The sequence below is a fragment of the Mugil cephalus genome, chromosome 19 (assembly GCF_022458985.1).
Source record: "Mugil cephalus isolate CIBA_MC_2020 chromosome 19, CIBA_Mcephalus_1.1, whole genome shotgun sequence".
Lineage (NCBI taxonomy): Eukaryota > Metazoa > Chordata > Actinopteri > Mugiliformes > Mugilidae > Mugil > Mugil cephalus.
The window spans coordinates 13,790,016-13,810,011 of NC_061788.1; the positions used below are offsets into that span (position 1 = coordinate 13,790,016).

At 45.7% G+C, this 19,996-nt stretch overlaps 1 protein-coding gene across 6 annotated transcripts in view; it reads left to right on the forward strand.

Moving 5' to 3' along the window:
• LOC124996324 (RIMS-binding protein 2-like) overlaps positions 1-19,996 on the forward strand; it is a 64,642-nt gene that overhangs the window by 15,959 nt on the left and 28,687 nt on the right. For 4 of the 6 annotated variants that reach the window (XM_047569182.1, XM_047569184.1, XM_047569186.1 and 1 more), the window contains exon 4: positions 17,907-17,996. In XM_047569182.1, coding sequence (XP_047425138.1) covers positions 17,907-17,996 — 90 coding nt within the window. Of the gene's footprint in view, positions 1-4,226; positions 4,395-17,906; positions 17,997-19,996 lie in introns of those variants that run through there. The other 2 variants (XM_047569187.1, XM_047569188.1) reach the window with 2 other exon arrangements.

Genomic DNA, 19,996 nt, shown 5'->3' on the forward strand with positions numbered 1-19,996 from the left:
CTGATATTAAAGTGGGTGTGTTTAGGCCGAGGTTTTCATTACCTCCTAAACTGAATTTATTTTAGATGGTGTTCTTTCAGGTGTCCCCATATAACTAGATTATCCTATTTTTCCCAGTTGCCTCCTTTCCTTGTTCCTTGTACAAGAAGACGGTTGTTTTCTTACTGCACCTCTTACTGTACAGAGAGAACGAACATGGAGCTCTGTGATGCTCATGCAAATGTCTAAGATATTTCCATACCGCCTGGGGACAGACCACCATCTCCACTTTTAATGTATGGAGAACTATCTAAAAATGAAGAATGAACAGTTCACTGCAGATGAAACAAATGTGAAGTTAAAAACACACACACATTGTATGGTTGCCTTTGTAACCTTAACAATCACAAATGAATAACCTCAATCTAAACATAAGTCTAAACCCAAATCTAAACCCTGGGACCTTGTCCTCACTCTGATGGTCTGGAACTCCAGCTGGTCCTTGTAAAGATAGTTGAACAAGCACACAGTACATACACACACACACTAATAATTGTGACGCATTGCCTAGCTCCTCGCCCTAGCCCTTTACATATCTAATTGTAGCCTTAAAACAAATCATTTACCCTTAAAACGTTGGGACGACCCAATGAGATGTCCTCGCAACCGCAAATATCTTCACAACGTTTTTATCAGGGGTTGGTCCACACAACTACATAAAGACAAGTGCGCACACACACACACACACACACACGCACACACACACACTTCCTGTACTAACTTCATCAGTGCCCACACCCAATCAGAGAGGTCGACTGAGGCCACCGGCCTGGCCTGTGCAGCTTCCTGCCAGCAGTTATCTAAGCAGATCTGATGTATATCTGGCAGAGCCATGCCTGGCCGTGATCGAATTTCAGACATTTTCTGAGATTTCATTCCAGACACAAATTTTGAAAATGAGTTACTTTCCTCCTAGTGGATCATATTAACATCGTAACACCAAAATCATTTGAATTTTTCTCATCATGAGGAGGGGGGCGATTAGGAGACTGCGAGTCCGTCGTAATGTGGCTTCCCTTACTGATCCTTCCTATAATCAATAATAAAATCTGTATTGTTAAAAAATGTAAGTCATGAACCTACTATACAACAGAACTATTCCGGCCTATGTTTTTTACAATATAGTAAATTTAACTGTATTGATCCCACATGGGGAAATTATTTTCCTGCATTCGACCCATTGGTTCACATAGTTTTACGAACACTCGGAGCAGTGAGCTGCCGCCTCTTTTGTGCGGTGCAGCGCCCGGGGAGCTATTTGGGGATTAGGTGCTTCCTCACGGCAGCTCAGCCACGGACACGGGGGTCAGTCTGTGACCCTTTTGGTCCCGAAGCTGTTTCTCTAACCCTCCCGCCCCCTCCCACTCCAACTTTTCATACTGCATGAAATGGTCTGTCACTAACCACAATCAATAATTTATCTCACAATGTTGCTTCCAAAGAAACGATAGCTTTTATGAGTTGAAGCTAAATTGCATTCTAGCTGAGAGCCACAGAGACAAATAATTGCCAAGCGTTGGCTTGATTTCAGAACACACACTGACACAAATGTCCAAAACAAATTGGAAACTCATCTAGTGAGAGCGCTGAATCACATTACCCTCTAACCGGAAAATAAATTCTGTTGCATTAGAAGGAAAATGTGCTAAAAATACAGTGTAGTGCTGTCAAAATGTAGGGCCCTCTTGGATTAATTGAAAATCCCCTTAAACGGATTAAATAATTCTTGGGGCCAACTGTGGCGTACGCATGCTCTCGCGTACACGTGCACCGACACGCATGAGTCCCCTCACATAAGCCCATGTCAATATGATATAATTACACATTGTGACGAGGCAGTGTAGGCAGTGCGATAGCAAGTGTGCGCTGTGTTGCAGTTAAATGCTGAAAGCTGTGAAGCTGTGAGGATTTCACGCAGACAAAATGCAGCCCCTCATTTTATACGTTTCGTGTTTGAGTTGTGTTTTGGTTATCTTTACACGAAAGCACCTCGCTAAGACCTAGAACTCAGGCCCACAAAAGTAAAGAAATCATATTCGTATGAGAGACACACTCCTTGTGTCCTTGAAAGGTGATTGTAAACTTAAATGCAAAAAGGAAAAATTACAGTTACAAAACAAAACAAGAAACTGGATAACATAAGATGACAAAACTTCATATCATGACACGCTGACCTTAGGGATTTTGGACAGATTGTCAGTTAAATTCAATTTGCAACAAACAAAATCCACCTTAAATCTACTCTACGTGTGAAGCAAAAAAAAAAAGGAGGCAATGTCCTGTCCTCTTCTGGTGGACATTTGAGTGAACTTATTTCAAAATAAATATCGGTAGTCAAAGGAGAGACGAATAAATTAAACTGTGCGATGGTTTATGTATACAATGTTTAAAAGATAACACTGAAAGTGTGTCTGTGTGAAAGAGTGGGTAGATGCGTCAGTCATTGTGACCGCGATGCTCTATGAACTGGCACAATTTGAACAATGCCAAATTGACTCGACGCTACCTACCGCAGTGACTGGCGCATCTTAAGTAATGCATGATATCTGCTAAATATCAGCAGGTTAGCACTCGGTTAGCATGCTCAGGTTAGCATTTATCTCAAGCACTGCTGTGCACTCCCAAAGAAAAGTCCAACATTAATGTTGATGTCGGCGATACCAATACGATACTGATACTTTATGTAAATACATCCCAATGTGTCTGGTAAACCTAAAAAAAAGTGCAATTTAATAGCTTCATAAAGAATACAAGACATTGGAGTAATTTATTGGAAGTATATAGAAGTATGCTGAGGTAGCGGCTTCATTTACTATATAATAATACAGTAGAGTTAATGCAACAGTAGAAAAACCAAAGGACACAATCATGCAAAATGCTGTTTCAAAAAAAATAAAGAAATAAGTAAAATAAGACCATTAAAATAAATAGTTGTTTATTAAGAACTACTATAAAATGAAAACCTGCATCTTTTGTCCATCTCGTCATAAATGCCTCATATTCTGTGTTGTGAGGTGTTGCACAAGGTTTGTTGTGTTGCCACAACTCAATAGTTTAGTTACTTTCCACTGTGTTTCCTACATTCCCTCGAACGACTGAAGTATCGCATCGATTTTAAGTGCATAAAGGCCTGGTATCGGAAGTGTCGATATTTCAGTGTCGACCCGCGCATCACTGCCGCCCACCTCTCCCCTCGGTGCTGCCAAGACCCGCACACCGAGGCAAACACGCGGTAAACTTCTAAAGCTTCTGCGTCTTTCCGCTAAAACCAAATCCCACAGTCGGATGGGTTTTCTGAACACCTAAAACGCTTGCTTTTCGTCCTGCGCTCAGCTCATTGCTCACAGAGCATTTTTAGGGAAAATACTCATGTGTCACATTTAGCCGGCGCAAAATAGAATTATCTCAATTTGTCCTCTGCTTACAGCAACAGAGTAAAAGCCCATTTTCTAATTACAATTCATACTGCAGCTGTTGCAATGCCACGAATGCAAAAATGGTTCAAATGCATCGACATAGAAAATAAACTGTGACCGTGCAAGAAAACAAAAGCATCATCCACGTGCACACGTGTAACTTAAACGTCAAGCGCCTATGGACACTTTAAATGAGTTTGGACACTTGAGACAGAAAGACATAAATGTAATGTAGAGGCTCGTGCACAGTCGTAAATGCAGGACCCCATTAAATGAGTGTTATGACTGGAGACATAAGCAGGCGAGAGGAAGAGAGGCAGCAGCAGCAGCAGCAGCAGCAGCAGCAGCAGCAGCAGCCTTCCTCCATCCCGTCCTCATTGTCCAGGGTCTGAGACGTCTATTTCAGGGCGCAAGTGATGCCTCTCCTCAAAACTGTGGCCTACTGATGTAGCCGATGGTCGTAGCAGTGGAGCCGGCTGATTAATTCAACAGAGTGGGTTTCTGCAGCTCACTGCACACACACACACACACACACACACAGCTCGAGAGAAAGAGAGAGAGAGAGAATGGGGGGGGAGGAGGAGCAGAGGAGGAGAAAGAGAAAGAGAGAGAGAGTGCAGAAGAGAGAAGGAGAACATGATGGAGGAAGGGTGTTAAGGAGGAGGGTCTTCGGGGGGTGGGGAGAGAGTGAGAGGAAAGGGAGTAGAGGAAAGGGAGCGTGTGGAGAGGGGGCGGAGGAAAGACGGAGAGAGAGAGAGGGAGAGAGAGACAGGCCCCCGAGCTGCTACTGATGCTGCTGCTGCTGCTGCTGCTGCTGCAGCCGTTTGACAATTCCCCACCCATAGAGAGCGCGGAAGAAGGGAGGAGATCAGAGCAAGGAGGAAGAAGGAGTAAGCGACACCTCAGTGAGGATGCTCCCGTGCTAGCCAGCCAAACACGGTAAATGCAGATCCTTTGTCGCCTACTCTGCTTTCTCACCACCGCTGCCGTTCACCTTTGTCTCCGCGTCACCGTCTCCTCGAGTGTGTTTGATTTAGCTCCGCCGGGTCCTATATATAGTGCACGGGGTTAGCCTAGCCGAGCAGCTGGGGAAAACCTGCCTGTGCAGTGGCTGCATGAGGAGACAGATGTGCACATTTTGAGGTGGAGAGGACAGGAGGAGGAGGAGGAGGATTTGTAGATTTTTTATTTTTGTTTTTTTTGTCTCTCTTGGGATTTGATGTTGAGAAAGCAACATCCAGCTTCTCTTTTTCTTGACTGAGGCAGAGCCACCTGTTTGGTGATGTGTGTGTGTGTGTGTGTGTGTAAAGGAGTGAGGGGTGGGGTTACGGTGCATGAGGTCTAATTGTGTAAGAATACTATGCATGCGAAAATGTGTGCATTCGCACCGGTTGTTACACACAGCGACGTCCGGTGCAGCATTTTCACCGCCGTCAAACGCTGAACATATTTCTTTTTTTCTTTTTTTTTTTTTTCTATTGCGTGTACGTAAGCATCTGTAGTGACACGTTCACGTGATCACTTAGAGACACGGGGACGGACGCGTGGTGCTTTGTCAAACAAATTGATCTGGTGTGTGTGCTTTGCAGTTATTGGCTCTAGTAACCTGATCTGTTCCTGGTTCCTGCCTGCTAAAGGGTTGCCAGGTGTCGGTGGCGAAAATTAACCCAGTCGAGGCTGATTGATACTTTCCCTCGGCCCGTTTGCATGTGCAACATGACGTGTGCGCTCCAGGGACACGTGGAGCGGCTAAGACTTGCAATTAATTCTACGTCCATGAAGGTAATAATGTGCGTGCTTAAAAATTTAAAAAAAAAAATGCTTTAAATTGAACCGGGCCGTCGAGCTAAACTGCCTTGTGTGGAGAAGCATTGCTAATATTTTGGCTATCCAGTATGTAACAGCTAAGTTGGCCAAAATATTCACGTCAGAATTAATGCGACAACCTTTTCCTTTATGCACCAAATGATCAAGAATACGTTACAGCGTGCCACACGTAATAACAGCTCAGACTTGTATAAAAATAAAAATAATCGCGAGTAGTCGCTGCCACAACTAAAAGATAGTAAAACATTTGCAACAATTTAAATGGGTGGGGGCGGTCTACTGTTTTTTTTTTTTCTTCTTCTTCTTCTCACATCCCTTTGCTTTAAGGGTTCCAGTCCCTCAATGAGCAGAGCACACTGGACAGTTTTTTCATCAGGTCACTTGTTGAATCAAAACTAGCTCCACTGCCAAACCGCTCAGCAGTTCCTCTCGTCTCCCTGTTGCACGTGTGTCAGTTGCAGCACATGCTCAGCGCGCAGGTTCCACCGTTGGCGGTTCACATGGCTCCACGATGCATATGTTTGAATGTATGGCCGCGTGGGCGGGTGACACTCCAAAGGATGAATACTGTAAGGCAGAGGGGAACGGGTGTGCAGACGGCTCCGCTTAAATCTAATTATTCTCTTCTCTGTTCCCCGGGAAGACACAGGAATAAAAATAAATAAATAATTAAAAAAAAAAAGGTTTTCATCCTTGGGCCGTTCTCCACGTTTTTTTTTTTCCCTGCTCTTCTTCTACTTATTCATCTCCATGCGGCATACTGGCTGGCTGTGCCAGCTGACATTCAGTTGGGTGCCAGAGGGCAAGAAGAAGACAGATAGGGAGAAGGAGATAGGGGGAAATGAAACATGTGTTTTGGGTCTCGCGACTGATTTTCCCCACTGCTCCTGTCTCTCGAGATTATTAGGGAGCCCGGCAGCCAAAAAGACGGCCTCCTTAACTAATCGAAATAATCCCCAGCAGTGACAGCCTTGGAGGAAGCACGCGTCAGTCGACGTACCCGTGCACACGTGGAGACGGAGCGTCCCGACGGAGAGAGCACGCGCAGCCACAGGGGTGCACGTCAGCAAACCGTAAAAGTAAACTAACGCACATTTCCACATTTATCCGAGATGACTTCCATCTGCACGTTTTCACGTTTCCGTGTATCATTACCAGAGGTCCAGTCGCCGCTCCCTCCGCCGCACGCTCCGCGTTTAAATGGAAAATATATTGCACTGCTTTTGTTTGCAGTGCGGTTCAGAGGGCATCAGATATGCCGCATGTGATAGTTCATTTTTTTTTTTTTTTTTTTTTATCACTCCGGCACACCATACCTGAAAGAGAACAGTTTCTATAGCAACCAAGTCACCCCCCCCCACCCCCTCCCCTCAACCCTACCCCTGTCGTGTGCGTACACACAATGCGCGCGGCCCAGAATGTGAATGCACGCACGAGTACGAGTGAGCGGCGGCGTATTGATCGCCACTGGAGTGTTGTCACTCAGCCTGGAGGGAGGGAGAGAGAGGTTGTTTTTGGGGGGAAGAGTTAGAAACAATAAAGGAACACTTCCTGCTTGCATTTCCTGGCGGCTTTTCAAGACACACAGAAGTTGTATCAGAGGCAAAAGACTGCAGAGGGAGAAGGCAGGAAAAAAAAGAAAAAAAGGGGGGGAGAGCGGGGCAGCGAAAAGTGAGAAGAGATAAGGGAGGAACGGCCTCGTTAGAAGACGGATGTCTGACGTCTGAAGCCTGAATACCAGTCAATTAAGAGCAAAATGAGTCGTGGTTAATTCATGCAGCAGTTGTGCGGGGCTGAGGGGCGGAGGGAGGGGGTTTGCTCCTTTTTCAAACACTTCCCCGCCTCGTGAGATAAAAAGGTGCAGATTCACCCTTGTGACTGCCTCGCTTGCTCCGTGTGGTTCGTGAAGTAAGAAACCGACGTGTTTTGAGGTATTTATCCAGGCTGCGAGGATTCGCCTTCGCCGGTTTCTTCTTCATGTGCAGCGACAGAGACGCGTCCTCTGAGTAACATCCCTAAAAGCCTGCGTGGCCCACAACAAGGTTATATGATGTTGTATGTATTTTTGGCATATGAGCGGCACGGCGAAGCGCTCTCTCTCTCTCTCTCTCTCTCTCTCAAAAAAACAACAACAAAAAAAAAACTTTTTTGTGGCTTACGTGGTTTAAGCGTTGCTACGTAATCCCAGCATGACACTTACAGGCTAGGTGAGCCCCTGGCAAAGGAACATGCTGTTAAAAGCCTGTTAATTCCACATCACCAATTGTCTCCCACTGTTCCCTGTTTTTTTTTTTTCCTTCTTCTTTGGAAGACAACCTGTTTTTTTTTTTGTGTTTTTTTGAAAGCTTGTCTTCTCACCCTTTTCCTCCACCCTTCTCGTTCTGTTCAGGGCCCCTTTTCTTTCCTGATTACGCTTCTCTAAATAACTTCTTGATTACCTCCCTCACCTAAATACCCTGTGCCTCTATCATTTGCCACATCTCCCTCCGCTCGGCCCCTCTGCTCCTCATCCTCCCTTTCGTTTAGTCCCCGGTGTTTTGTGTCTGGGAGGGACGAATGAATGATTAAACACGGGGCAGGAGCCTTCGGCGGACTGAGCGCCAAGGGCGGCTGGATGGGGAGACAGGGAGGGAGGGAAGGAGGTGGGATGGGAGGAGGGCACAATGTCAGACGGGAAGGCATGTTCAGATACAGATGACATGACAGGAGCCGCGCTTGTGTAACTGTCACCTATCGCTCTGTGCCACCGAGTCCCGCTCAGAGGAGACCTAGAAGTCGGGCATATTTATCGTGTTACGGCGGCCGTGATTGAATTATCCATATTCATTCAATTAAAAAAAAAAAAAAAAAGCATAATGAGTAGACACACATCAATCTGTACAACTCTTGAGAGTTTCGCTTTGTGTGTTTGGTTTAAAAGACTAAATGTAATTGTTTTAGGATCAGTGCTAATCTTTTTTTTTTTTTTCCACACATGTTGCTCTGCTACTTCAATGTGCACTGTTGGCAAACTTGACCATCTGGCAGCTTTCCTGTCAGTGGGAAACATAATAAACACAAAGGAACTACACTATGGAAAGATATCTCAAAATAAAAGACAATCTTTGCAATGCGTCAAAAAAAAAAGAACAAAACGCGATACAACCAGGAGACTGTGAACAAATGTAAAACGAAAAAAAAAGTCTCTTTCAAAGCTTGATTCCCCTTTGCTGGAAATCGTCCAGTAAACTCCCGTCTGCCGTCGTTACAGCCTTAACTTTCCTGTGGCATGTGGACACGACAAGAGCTTCGGCGTGTAGCGCATGACAGGTAAAAAAGTAAAATATGGTAATGAATTCGAAGCCGCGCCGGGCAGCGGAGTGGAAGGAAGCCAGCACTAGCGTAGCATTCTTTGTCTTTGTTAGAAAACCGGTCTGCAGCTTTGAAGCATCTGCTGGTGAACATAAAACAAGTTCACCGTTGCAGAAGTATTTTACTTGTGTACTATGTCACACTGTGTACTCATATCGCTGCCGTATACGAGGGATGAAACTGTAGAAGGTTTGGCTGCAGACGGCACTGAAAACCTCTGCTGAGGTTCTCTTAGTGTATTTCCAGCATAGTGTACATTTTAGCAACTGTGCAATGGGGTCACATGTAAATTATTTAGCACTTGCGTGGTATGTTTTGCAGATTGAGGTCATGCGAGAGTGGGTCCGTGGATCTTGTGCGCGACGCATGTGGAAGGAAGACCTCGTGTGTGTCAGGGAGAGTTTATGGATTTTTTCATGTGCTGGATTGTGTCTCTGTGTGTGTTTGTGTGCAGTCTGAAGGTCCATCCGAGCATTAAGCGAGCATGAAGGTCCACCCAGGCACATGTAATCCCTAACCAGCTCCTGGGCTCCTCATTAGCATCACGCTGATCTTCCTCAGAACTTATTTTCCGGGCCTCTGATATTCTCTGTGTGGCCTGAGGGAATAATGGGTCCTGTTCACATCAAATGCATTATGTCATCAGTGTGACTGGAAGCTCTGCTGCCCACGTCAGTGGAGCCCAGTTTCTATCTCGCTGACTGCACCCGGAGTGTGTACATGCGAGCGCGCACGCGTTTCAGCGCGCACACTCCTCCCATGCCCCTGATGTTTCCCGCGGGGCGTGGTTATTCTTAAGGGAAGACAGCGTTTTTTCCCCCGAGGGTCTTCCGACGACTACGCGTAGGTTCTGCCTCTCCGTCTGTCCGTCTAGCTAACCCCGGCCCCCGTTCGCACCACTTTCAACTTATGCAACTGGGGCGTGTTGTAATTCGCATCCACCATCAGTTTGCCGCTAACCAACTGCCACTGATATTAAAGCAGCCCCTTTACACAGCGTGATTTCTGTCTGCTCTGAAGATTTGAGACCAAAGACGAGCTGTAACTAAAGTGTAAAGCTGGCTCGGGTCTACAAACTAGCCGTTTAGAAACTGATATGAAAAGGCCAGCATACTCTATTAGGGTTTGTAAATTATCAAGCCTTTAATCAGGTTTACAATCTCCTCCTTCTGTGGGTTTGTTGATACACTGACGTGCACAGTAAGCTGCTTATTACAGGCACGGTTCTTTAATAATTTTGCTATAATTAGTAATAATAGTTTAGCATCCAAAAGGATGGAATATAGAAAATTATATATTTGGAAAAGAATTCAAATTCAAAAGTTTTGTCTTGTCCGACAAACCACACAATGTCCTTAAATATGAGGAACTAAACCCTTCATGACAATCACTGGTGATCTCTTTTCTGTCACTAGTTATATTTTGTCATAATTGCGTTGGAAAATTGAGAAAACAATCTCATTTGAAAAACTGCAGCCTGCATGTGGCTCGATAAGATCTGCAGCCAATTGCCGCCGTGCCTCAGGTGCAGGCTCAAAGCCCTCGACATGGGCAAATCAGCTTTGTAGCCGACTCTAAAGCAAAAAAAAAGCGACATAAGCTGCGCATGTGCATGCGTCGCGCAAACAAGTGCAAATAGCGCAGTTTACAGCGTTAACTCGAGCTGAGCTGAAGGAGTAAAGAGAGGAGCCACAAAGGAGGTTAAACAGTGACGTGAACGAGGATGCGCTCTACGTGGAGGAGAAGTTAATCTCTCCTGACGGCAGCGCTGGCCTCTCCTCTGCCCCCCCCCGTAAAACTCTGGTTTGTCTCCTGCTCTGTCACAGGCGGGCAGCGGAGTTCACATGTGCGCACACACACAAACACACACACAAAAAAGGATGTAGGGCAGCAAGGGGGTTTAAAAAAACATTAACTGTATGATTCTCGCCCAAAACGTGGGCACATTTATATCTTGGCGTGATTCATTTTCTTGTAAGAAAACTTTGCGTGCGCTTAAAGAATTTTGGCTGCTATAAAGACCTGACGTAGACTATTTTTTTTTTTTTTTTTTTGGGTCTTGTTAATATTAAACGTCTGCGCAGGTTTCCATTCCAGCTTCATCACAGCAGCACTAAATCTGCAGGAGTGAGTCACACGCTTCACATTCAGACATTTTCCTCAAAACATATTTACATACTCACCGGCAACAAGGGGGTTCCCTCTAATTGCTGTTGTGTTACGAGAATGGTCTTAAGCTGACGGAGTGCGTGTGTTTATTCTGTGAGGTAGTTTGTTTTTTTTTTCCTGTTTTTTTTTTTTTTTTCCCTTTGAATAATTTTGAGGGGGATTTTGAACGCGTGGGTTTCAGATGAAAGGTCTGCAACACTCTGGGTGCAGAGGAGCTTAAGGCTAATATATGCTTGGAGATGCTAGTTATGCAACTCATTCATGCTTGCATGCACACACACGCACGCACACTTTAACTCACGCTTCACTGTATTGGTTCTATGCGCTGCCATCTGCGTCCACAAATCACACGTAGTAGAAACGGCCTCTTGTGACTGTGAATGCGTACACCGATCAGCCACAACATTAAAACCATTGACAGGTACACGTGCATGACGTTTGACCATCTTGTGACAATTCAGTGTTCTGGACAAGCCCAATCCATCGCACGACTCACAACTGTTTTTGGAGGCACCTGCGCGAGACCTGCATCACGGCGGCGGTCATGATGTTGTGGCTGATCGGTGTACGAACACACATGCCCTACTCATTTATGATTTATGAATGAGACACCCGCAGAGACACATTAGCGGGCCACCGATACAGAAGTTTAAAAGTGAATATTTTAACAGCACGTTGATAAATAATCTATCGGTGACATTACGGTAACGGTTAGCGCGAGCTGCATCTCACGAGGAGCACAAAGAAAAGACGAGCGAAAGCGAAAGGTCGCGGTCCACGTCTGAAGGGCAGATAACACGACACACGTGAACGCCGCCCGACTTAAAGGTTAAAGGAAGCCACCGTTCGCGGAGGTGGCGCGCGGCCGCTACGGAGCAGCTGTTCCGGTGTCATGTCTGTGTTGTAAACCGAACGGTAAAGCACGGTATTAACATTATTATAAACGATCGATCTCAAAGTGCTCTTGAGACTGACTAAAGTCTGCCAAGCAGGCTAATGCTTGGCAGCAGATCAAGTCGGGCCGGGAGTCGCACGTTCTCTTGTGAAAAGGCAAACACCTGCTAAGCCCTTCAGAGGACAAACCGTTATTTATCATCTTCCGTGCCGCAGCGCACACCATGCTAATGCTGCGCAGTAAATCCTCCAGAACGTCCCTCATTTTCAGAAGGAATTCCTTAAGTGGGCACGTAAAGTGTCAGCGTACGACCAAAGTTAAAGTTACCGTCAACTTTAGAAAGTGTGTCCTCGTTGCCATTTGCAGTGAATGATCACGCAAGGTTGCTTTTCCCTAATGCGATCAGTCATTTCCTTGTATTTGAATTTGATAATCAATCAGTGCATAAAAGCCCTCACGTCTGCTACTAAAACTTTGCAATCAAGCTAATACTGAGCTAATACTGGTCTTGTGATCAGTTGATTCTCCCCCAAAATGCAACGTAGGCGTCTTTGTGTAATAACAGGATTGCTTGAATTCTTTGAAGTACTCATCAACCAGCAGGTGCATTAACTACAGTCCAAGGTGGTCGGCCCTCGTAATGAAGCACATCCACAGAACACATACGATGAACTCCTGTTACGTCGTTCTGACCTATGAGTCATTTGTCCTTGCAAGGTGTGCACGTTTCTGGTCCTTCACTGTGTGACTCCAACGTGTTAACATCTTCGTTTGTATATCCAAACAAATGTGTTAACACGCTAAAGTCACACAATAACACAAACATGCTAACCACTTGAGGCAGCAGTAGACAGGCCTCTCCTGTGTTCTGCGAGGTAGAATTACTGTGGAATCTGGTGGCTCGTGCAGAGCACAGATCAATACAATGGCTTCAGTTCTGTGATGGTATTTCTGATATAGCATACACTTAAACTGATATTGATTTTTGAGGGATTCCTTGTTTTAGGTGGCGAAAATACTTTTTTGCCCCGTCCCCGCGCCCGCAGTAGTTTATTACGTCCCTGCCACTACTACAATCTACTTCTCTCTGAGTGCTTATAAATCTCAATCCCACCCCCCCAAAAAAAAAACATTTATTAAACTTTAAAGATTATTCTAAAAATACTTTTAATCACATGGTTTCAATCATTTCATTACGGTTGAAGCTCGACCCTCCACCCCGTACCGATGACCAATAGTTCCAGCAGCAGCCGTCCCCAGCAGGATGCAGCCTGACACAGACACACACACAAAAACAGTTATGGAACAACTCATAAAACATGTAAAAACCAACACGAGCCTGGCCTTGAACTGGCCTCCAAATTTACAAGATCCCAAAAGTGATCAAGTATCTGTGGGATCTACTCAAATAAGTCTGATCCACAGAGGCCCCTCCGCCGACACAATATTAGGTGGTCATAATGTTATGTCAGATCAGTGTATGTGTTTGGACGAGTTTGTCTCTTGATGCGCACGCGTCGCGCATCAGCAAACACGAGTGAACATTGCTTCACGTCGTCGTGCTTTCTAGTGGTCAGTGGAACTGAGATGGTACTTCACAGTCGACCCGAAGCCACTGACCTCTGACGGAGGTTCAGACGTCACTCTGAAACCCGACGGCAGACATTCAGGAGTTCAGTTCGTTCGCGTTTCGGAAAGTCTGCGAGACGCCGAAACGCAAAGAGACGACAGCCGAGGGAGGAGCTGTCCGTGGTCCTGTCTGCTTCAGACATTAGACTTTGCCCAGCAGCCTTTTCCTGCTGCGGTGATTCAACCATCAAGGCTCCATTTGTCCATTTTCCAACCACAAATGCAGAACAATCTCTGACACACATACGCACTCATCAGTCGTTAGGCACAAAGTTGTTTAGATGCACACACATGGGCTTCAGCCGCCCTACTAAACCACTCAGCCTTTAGTGGAGAGAGTGTCTGGATGATATGAAATGTTTTGTTTGAGACTCAAACAAGAATACGTCAGGGCCAATTTAAGTCACATAACAGAGGGAAACAAGGAGGGGATTATTTTTAGGGAAATGGGGTGAGAATAGAGGCTTTGTATTAAATGCTTGTGTACTATGAGCACATCTTCTTTGCCCATGAACTCAAGTTTCACTTTTGCTTGGTTTCACTCTTGTAAAAATATTCTTGGACTTTGCACAACGGATCATATATTTATTTTTATACGGTAAATTCTATGTGAACGTCATGTCTGCAGTAATTATTATTAACTGTTCGGGACTTTACTGGTGCCCACACTGAAGACAGCAGACGCTGTCAGTGTCTTTCCACCCACAGTTAAGTGGAACAAAGTGTTTCCTCCGTGACATCTAATTAATGACAATCCTCCCCGGGAAACAGGGACAATCCTCTAGCCACAAAAATCCCATTTAGACTCAACGGTCCCCATCCTACAAATCTCTGTGCTCATGATTACATCCTTTATCAATTCTCTTTTTGATAATTCAAGAGCCACCGGCTAATTCTCTCGTAAATTACAATGCAAAATAAGAGCCCGAAAACCTGTATGTCAAAATTAGGAAAATCCAGTGTAATCCTCAACTTGCAAGGGACGGCAGTCAGTTTCCATTAATGGCTGTTTTATTTGTTCCCCAAATGCGTTTAAATGAAATAAATCACCGGTAAATTCGGCGTGTTTGGGATTTAAAACCAAACAGCTACGAAGCCGGTTTGATTAAACGAAGCTGCTCTGAAATGAATACGGGGAATTATCTTCCTATTCGCATTAAACCCAGATTGGATCTGTTGAATAATGAGTAGATTAAATGCAATCATTTCCTGTAACCTTTGAGCAGTCGCCCCTCTGCGGAGCATTATCGGGTCGACAGAACTCGAGAACGCACTTGGACGAAAATGCAAGAAACTCATACGCGGGCGCTTTGTTTGATCTGACCGGAGTGAGTTCGCACAGAATAATGAAATTAACAATAAGATGAATAATTATGTCATGATATTATCTATGAGCCTCTCCTGTGACATGTGTCTTGGTGGAGACACTGTAAGGATAAATACACCAATCAGCCAAAACATTAAAACCACTGACCAGTGAATAACATTGACCGTCTTGTGCCAGTACACAATGTTCTGTTGGGAAACTCTTAGACCTGGCATTTGTGACAAGCCTGGCCTTGGCCTGGCCTCCAAAGGCAATAGATACCAAAAGTGACCAAGCATCTGTGGGATGCACTGGAACAAGCCTGATCCACAGAGGCCCCCTCCCCTCAACCCACAGGACCCAAAGGTCCTACCCTATTTAGTGGCGAATCGCTCTTTGTGCAAAGGTTAACTCGCGCCCGTGCCGGCGCGCTGATTCGACTTGACATGCCTCGCACATATAGATGCAGGGAACATTTTGGGACTCCAGACGCTTGGTGAACAGGCTTGCCACGGTGATCAGAGTGGGGGCCAGCAGCTAAATTAGCGGGTTTGGGGAGAGAATTGTAATCAGGCCGGGGAAGGAAGGGAAAGCGCACGCATCGGTGCGCGCGTGTTTGTGTGGAAAGGCGTAGATAGGGAGGAAAGACAGGACAGGAGGAGAAAAAAAAGAAGTTGTCAGAGCGAATTAGTCATTAGTGGTGTTGAGGTCTTTCCCCCCAGCCTGTCCACTCTCTCTGCACGCACATATAGATCTCAAATTTCACGACCGTGCAAAGATTCAGCAGCGCGCGCCGCACTTTCCAGCACGGCTCCGCGCAGATGCTGTTAATCCCCCATCAGAGTTGTCATTCCTCAAGGAAGGGCCTGAGTAGCATATCCTTTATGTCTTCGAATCAGATTTTCTCTGTTTGTTTGTGCATATTGAAGGTTTAAATTGGCACAGAAATGTGCGTGTCCCTTGGCTTCGCGGCATAGCACTGTGTTTACAAGATGTTACGGAGTGTTAAGCCGAGCTGTGAATGTGTGATTCACTGGAAGTGGGAGGAAGTGGAGGAGCGGGCATCAATTCCGAGGCCCCGCACAAAGAAGCCCTTAAAAGGTCGTCGCGTCTCAGTGCGTCCCTCCTCCTTTTGTTTCGGCCGAGCGCTGAAGGTTCTTCCGTTCGAGAGGCAGGTTGAGCAGAGGGAGAGTTTAAGTCATGGCCGCCGGAGCCTGAGCCTGAGCCGAGCTCCCAGGCTGTCAATTTTCTTTCCATCACATCCTTCTTTCCAGTTATCTGTACGTCCCTTCCGTTCCCTGCTTCCTCGTGGTGCCCACTCCAAGGCCGTGCCCCGGGGTGTCAGTGCAGAGGACGTCCGCAGCTGATGCCTCATGATGCACCGCATCTGCTTCATTAACAGTCAGAAGAAGAAGAAGAAGAGAGCATTTGTGGCTGCTACTGTAGCTAGGTGTGGTTCTGGACAGTCTTCAGAGATGTGACGTGGAGACGGGGGTTACGCAATGAAAGCGGCGAGTGAACTCACTCACCAGTCTCCCAGTCTTCCTGTCCTTGTCTGTTCTCTATCCGTGTCTCGCTTTGATTGTCTCTTCCTCCGACATCCCTGGCTGTCTCTCTGCCAGCACACAAAGAGGTGAACGAATCTGGCTGCCCCTCCCACCCCCCCTTCTATTCACTCTCCCTGCTATTCCCTCTCCCCCTCTTGGCCAGGATTTATTGAGATCCTCGATTCGTTCTGATAAATTTGATCAGGATCCTCTGAGCTGAAGTCGACTCGCAACTTCCTTTATGGCTATGCAGCAGTATTATTTAGGAGACCTGGCGGCATCAAAGGGTTTGCTGAGTTCATGGGGATTCAGCGTTACAGCTTTCTCTACAACGGACAAATCCAAGCGAAAGTCTGGCCATGATTGTAGCCAATATCAATTACGCTTTCTGCACCGATCAGACATAATATTATGACCATCTTCCTAATATTGTCGGTCTCCCTTGTGCCTCCAAAACAGTTGTGACTCATCAGTGAATGGACATGGATCTTCTGAGGGCGTCCTGTGGTGTCTGGTAACAGGACGGGGGCCTTTGGGTCCTATTTGTTGAGGGGAGGGGCCTCTGTGGATCGGGCTTGTTCCAGTGCATCCCACAGATACTTGATCAGTTTGGGATAGGGGGAATTTGAAAGCATTGTTACTATTTCATCGCGTAAAGCAGCCATAAGGGCGCCAGAACATAATCAGCTCCTAACAGATTGGTTCCAGACCAGCGTCCTACCACCCACCCACAATTCTTTTTTTAGGGGGGGGGTGGAAAGCTGTGACTGTGGACTGATTTATTTCTCTTCGGAGGCACTATTTTCAGAGATAAGACAAATGAAACCTGTTATCAGCTTCTCTCGCTTTTTGCTCAAAGTCTGAGGTCTGTTATATGAAAGGCCCGACTGCCGTTATAAATGACATATTTTTAACGATGGGAAACTCGGAATGACAACGGCGCGAGCACGGCGCGCCACCACGAAGTGGCATTACGTTCCAGGACGCGACCAGTCGCGGCGGCGAAGTCACTCTCGAACGCTCGGAGCTGCGATAGGAGGAGAGCACTGGCCTAGTTTGAGTCTGCCGTAATTATGTAATGCTTGAGTACCTGCAGCACCGGCGGCATGACAACTTCTGAATGTGAATCTTGACTGGGGAGAGAGCAAAAAGGAGCCGCACATCTCTCTTCAATCATTTTTTAACCTGGTCGGCAACTTAATCTCTCTGGAGCCGTTGAGGGGTTTTTACTGACGCATACAAATGCGCCCGTTTGCCTGTTTAGCGTTCCTCCGGCGCCGGCTTGTTACACCCTTCCTCCTCCTCGGTTTGTTGTCTCTGCTTCTCCCTCAGACCTTTTCTCGCCTCCCGACGCTCTCTCTCTCTCTCTCTCTCTCATCATCCCGGCTTCCTTCCTCTAACCATCCATCTTCCCGCTCCCATGTCTTTTTCAGCTCTCCCACTCCATTCCTAAAGCCACATGCCAAATGGAGGGTGACAGTATGCAGCTGTGGGTTTTGTCCTCCAGACAGCATCTTAGACAAAGGCTTATCTACACACAGACACACACGCACACACACACATGCGTATAGACTGTGGGAGGGATCAGCACTAACCTGAGTCTTTCATCTGTTGCTTATGCAATAGTTTTAAGATGGAGTTTGGCTGTTTCTCGCATACATCGCACGTGTAAGTCTTGCATCCTAATGTAATAATGCACTGTTTTTTTTGTTTTTTTTTTCCTCCAGAAAGCAAAGCTCCATGCCGCCTTGCAGGAGAAAAATCGCCTGAACCTCGAGCTGATCAATCACCACCTGAAGGCGTCAAAGTATGACCAGGCAAGCCACTTACACGTGTAGTGTGTTCAGACCCGCATGGCACAGTGATGATCAATGTTAGACCGGGTGATGGTCAACGGCCAAATCGATTTTATTCTGCGGCGTAAGTGATGCAGGAGCTACACATAAATAAATAAATAAATGGATAAATGACTCACGTGTCCCCACAAATCAATACTCCAGCAGCTGTGTCATTATCATCATATACAGTAGCCTATATAATGCGTTTATATTCTTTATCTTTATATTGCTTCCTCACACACAGAACCTGCTGTATATACTGATGTCACATCTCGCACACGCGCACACACACACACAGATCGATGCCATATTTCCTGCTCTATTACCGAGCCTTCGCTGGGGAAGCCTGCCAAGCAGTCTTGACACCGCGCACACGCATGCATAAACACGCGCACGCTGACCCAGAAGGAGAGACGGTGACCGTCTGTGATGGCAGGCGATTAGCTGCTCTGGTGGTAACAGTGACTTTCACAGACGGGGCAGGTCTGACACGTGTCCGGGGACTCTGTTCTGAGCCTTCTCTCCAAAGTCTCACCAAAAATAAATAAATAAGATATAAAAAAAAAAAAAAAACACCGTGCCATCTGTGCGGCGACAAGGTGGGGGACAGAGATGAAGGGAAAATGGGGCAAAAGCGCGTCCGGTCCTACCAGGAATGCGGCGTAAATGAGTGCGACTGGCCTGCGAGGGCAATCGCGGCAAAAGCGCGTGAGTTATTGAAAGGCAGAGGCTGAGAGTGAGAATTAAAGAGACGGGAAACAGGACAGCGGCGGTGTAATTAGAGAAAGCAATCACAGGAGATAAATTGTACTCGCTTTGCAGGATCTGTTTTTAAGAGAGACGGTTTGAATCCATAATGTGAGAAAGACGTGGTAACGAGAGGACACAAACAATAGGACCTTGTTCTGGAGTAGTTAATAGCTAAGTACAAACAACTTATTTAATCTCGTTTGAATTGTATCATGAATCACTCATAGGATGTTTGCCAGTTTAAAAGATGCAGTTGCAAGTCAGTATAAGACTGTGAAGATGGGTAATTCCAGAAAAGACTAAAAAATAGCTTAAGTAAAGTCACCATAACTTTCTTTCTCCACGAGCTGCTCACATCATGATAGTCAAGACAGAGACAGATAGATTGATCAATGTTCCCAAACGTAGACTTCCCAAACTATCTTTTAAATCATAGGTTTTTAACAAGGGGTCCATGACCCCTAGGGGGTCTGTGGAGGTACTGCAAGGGGGGTCGCAAAATGTTTGGTTGATTAGACATTTTTATATATATTTTTCTAATTTTTCCACACTAATTTAAATTTCTTTAAATACACATTAACACTGACTCCTCCCAGCGAGAAGGTCCAGGTTCGAGTCCAGCTCAGGCCTTTCTAAGTGGAGTTTGCATGTTGTCCCTGTGTCTGTGTGGGTTTTCTCCGGGTACTCCAGTTTTCTCCCACCTCCAAAGACATGCTCGTTAGGCTGATTGGTGGATTGACCCTAGGTGTGAGTGTGTATGGTTGTTGGCCAAGAACCTAAAATTAAAACTTGAATCTGTAAATTGTGTATATTGTTTATGTTTACGGCAGTTGCACGGCAACCCTACTGTTGCACATGTTAGAAATAAAAAATAATATTTGAATCTGTGTATTATACTGAATGCAAAATGATGATAATAATGTATATTTATAAATAGCACTAGGCAGAGTTTAATATAGAACTCATATAGTAGGTAGGGTGTCCCTACTTCGTCTCTCCATCAGTTTGTCCAATAGTTTTGCTAATTTAGAAAAACTATTGGACTCTTCTGACTTTATCTTTATTGCATTATCTTTATACTGCCCTTAATGAGGCTAGGTTCTGACGGGTGTTTGTTTTGAGGAGTATAACCAAAATTTGGAGAAAGAACATTTATCCTTAAAGGAAAAACTTGATTTTATGTGCCTGACACTTATATTGCGTTTAAAAAAGTTGATCATAATTTTGAT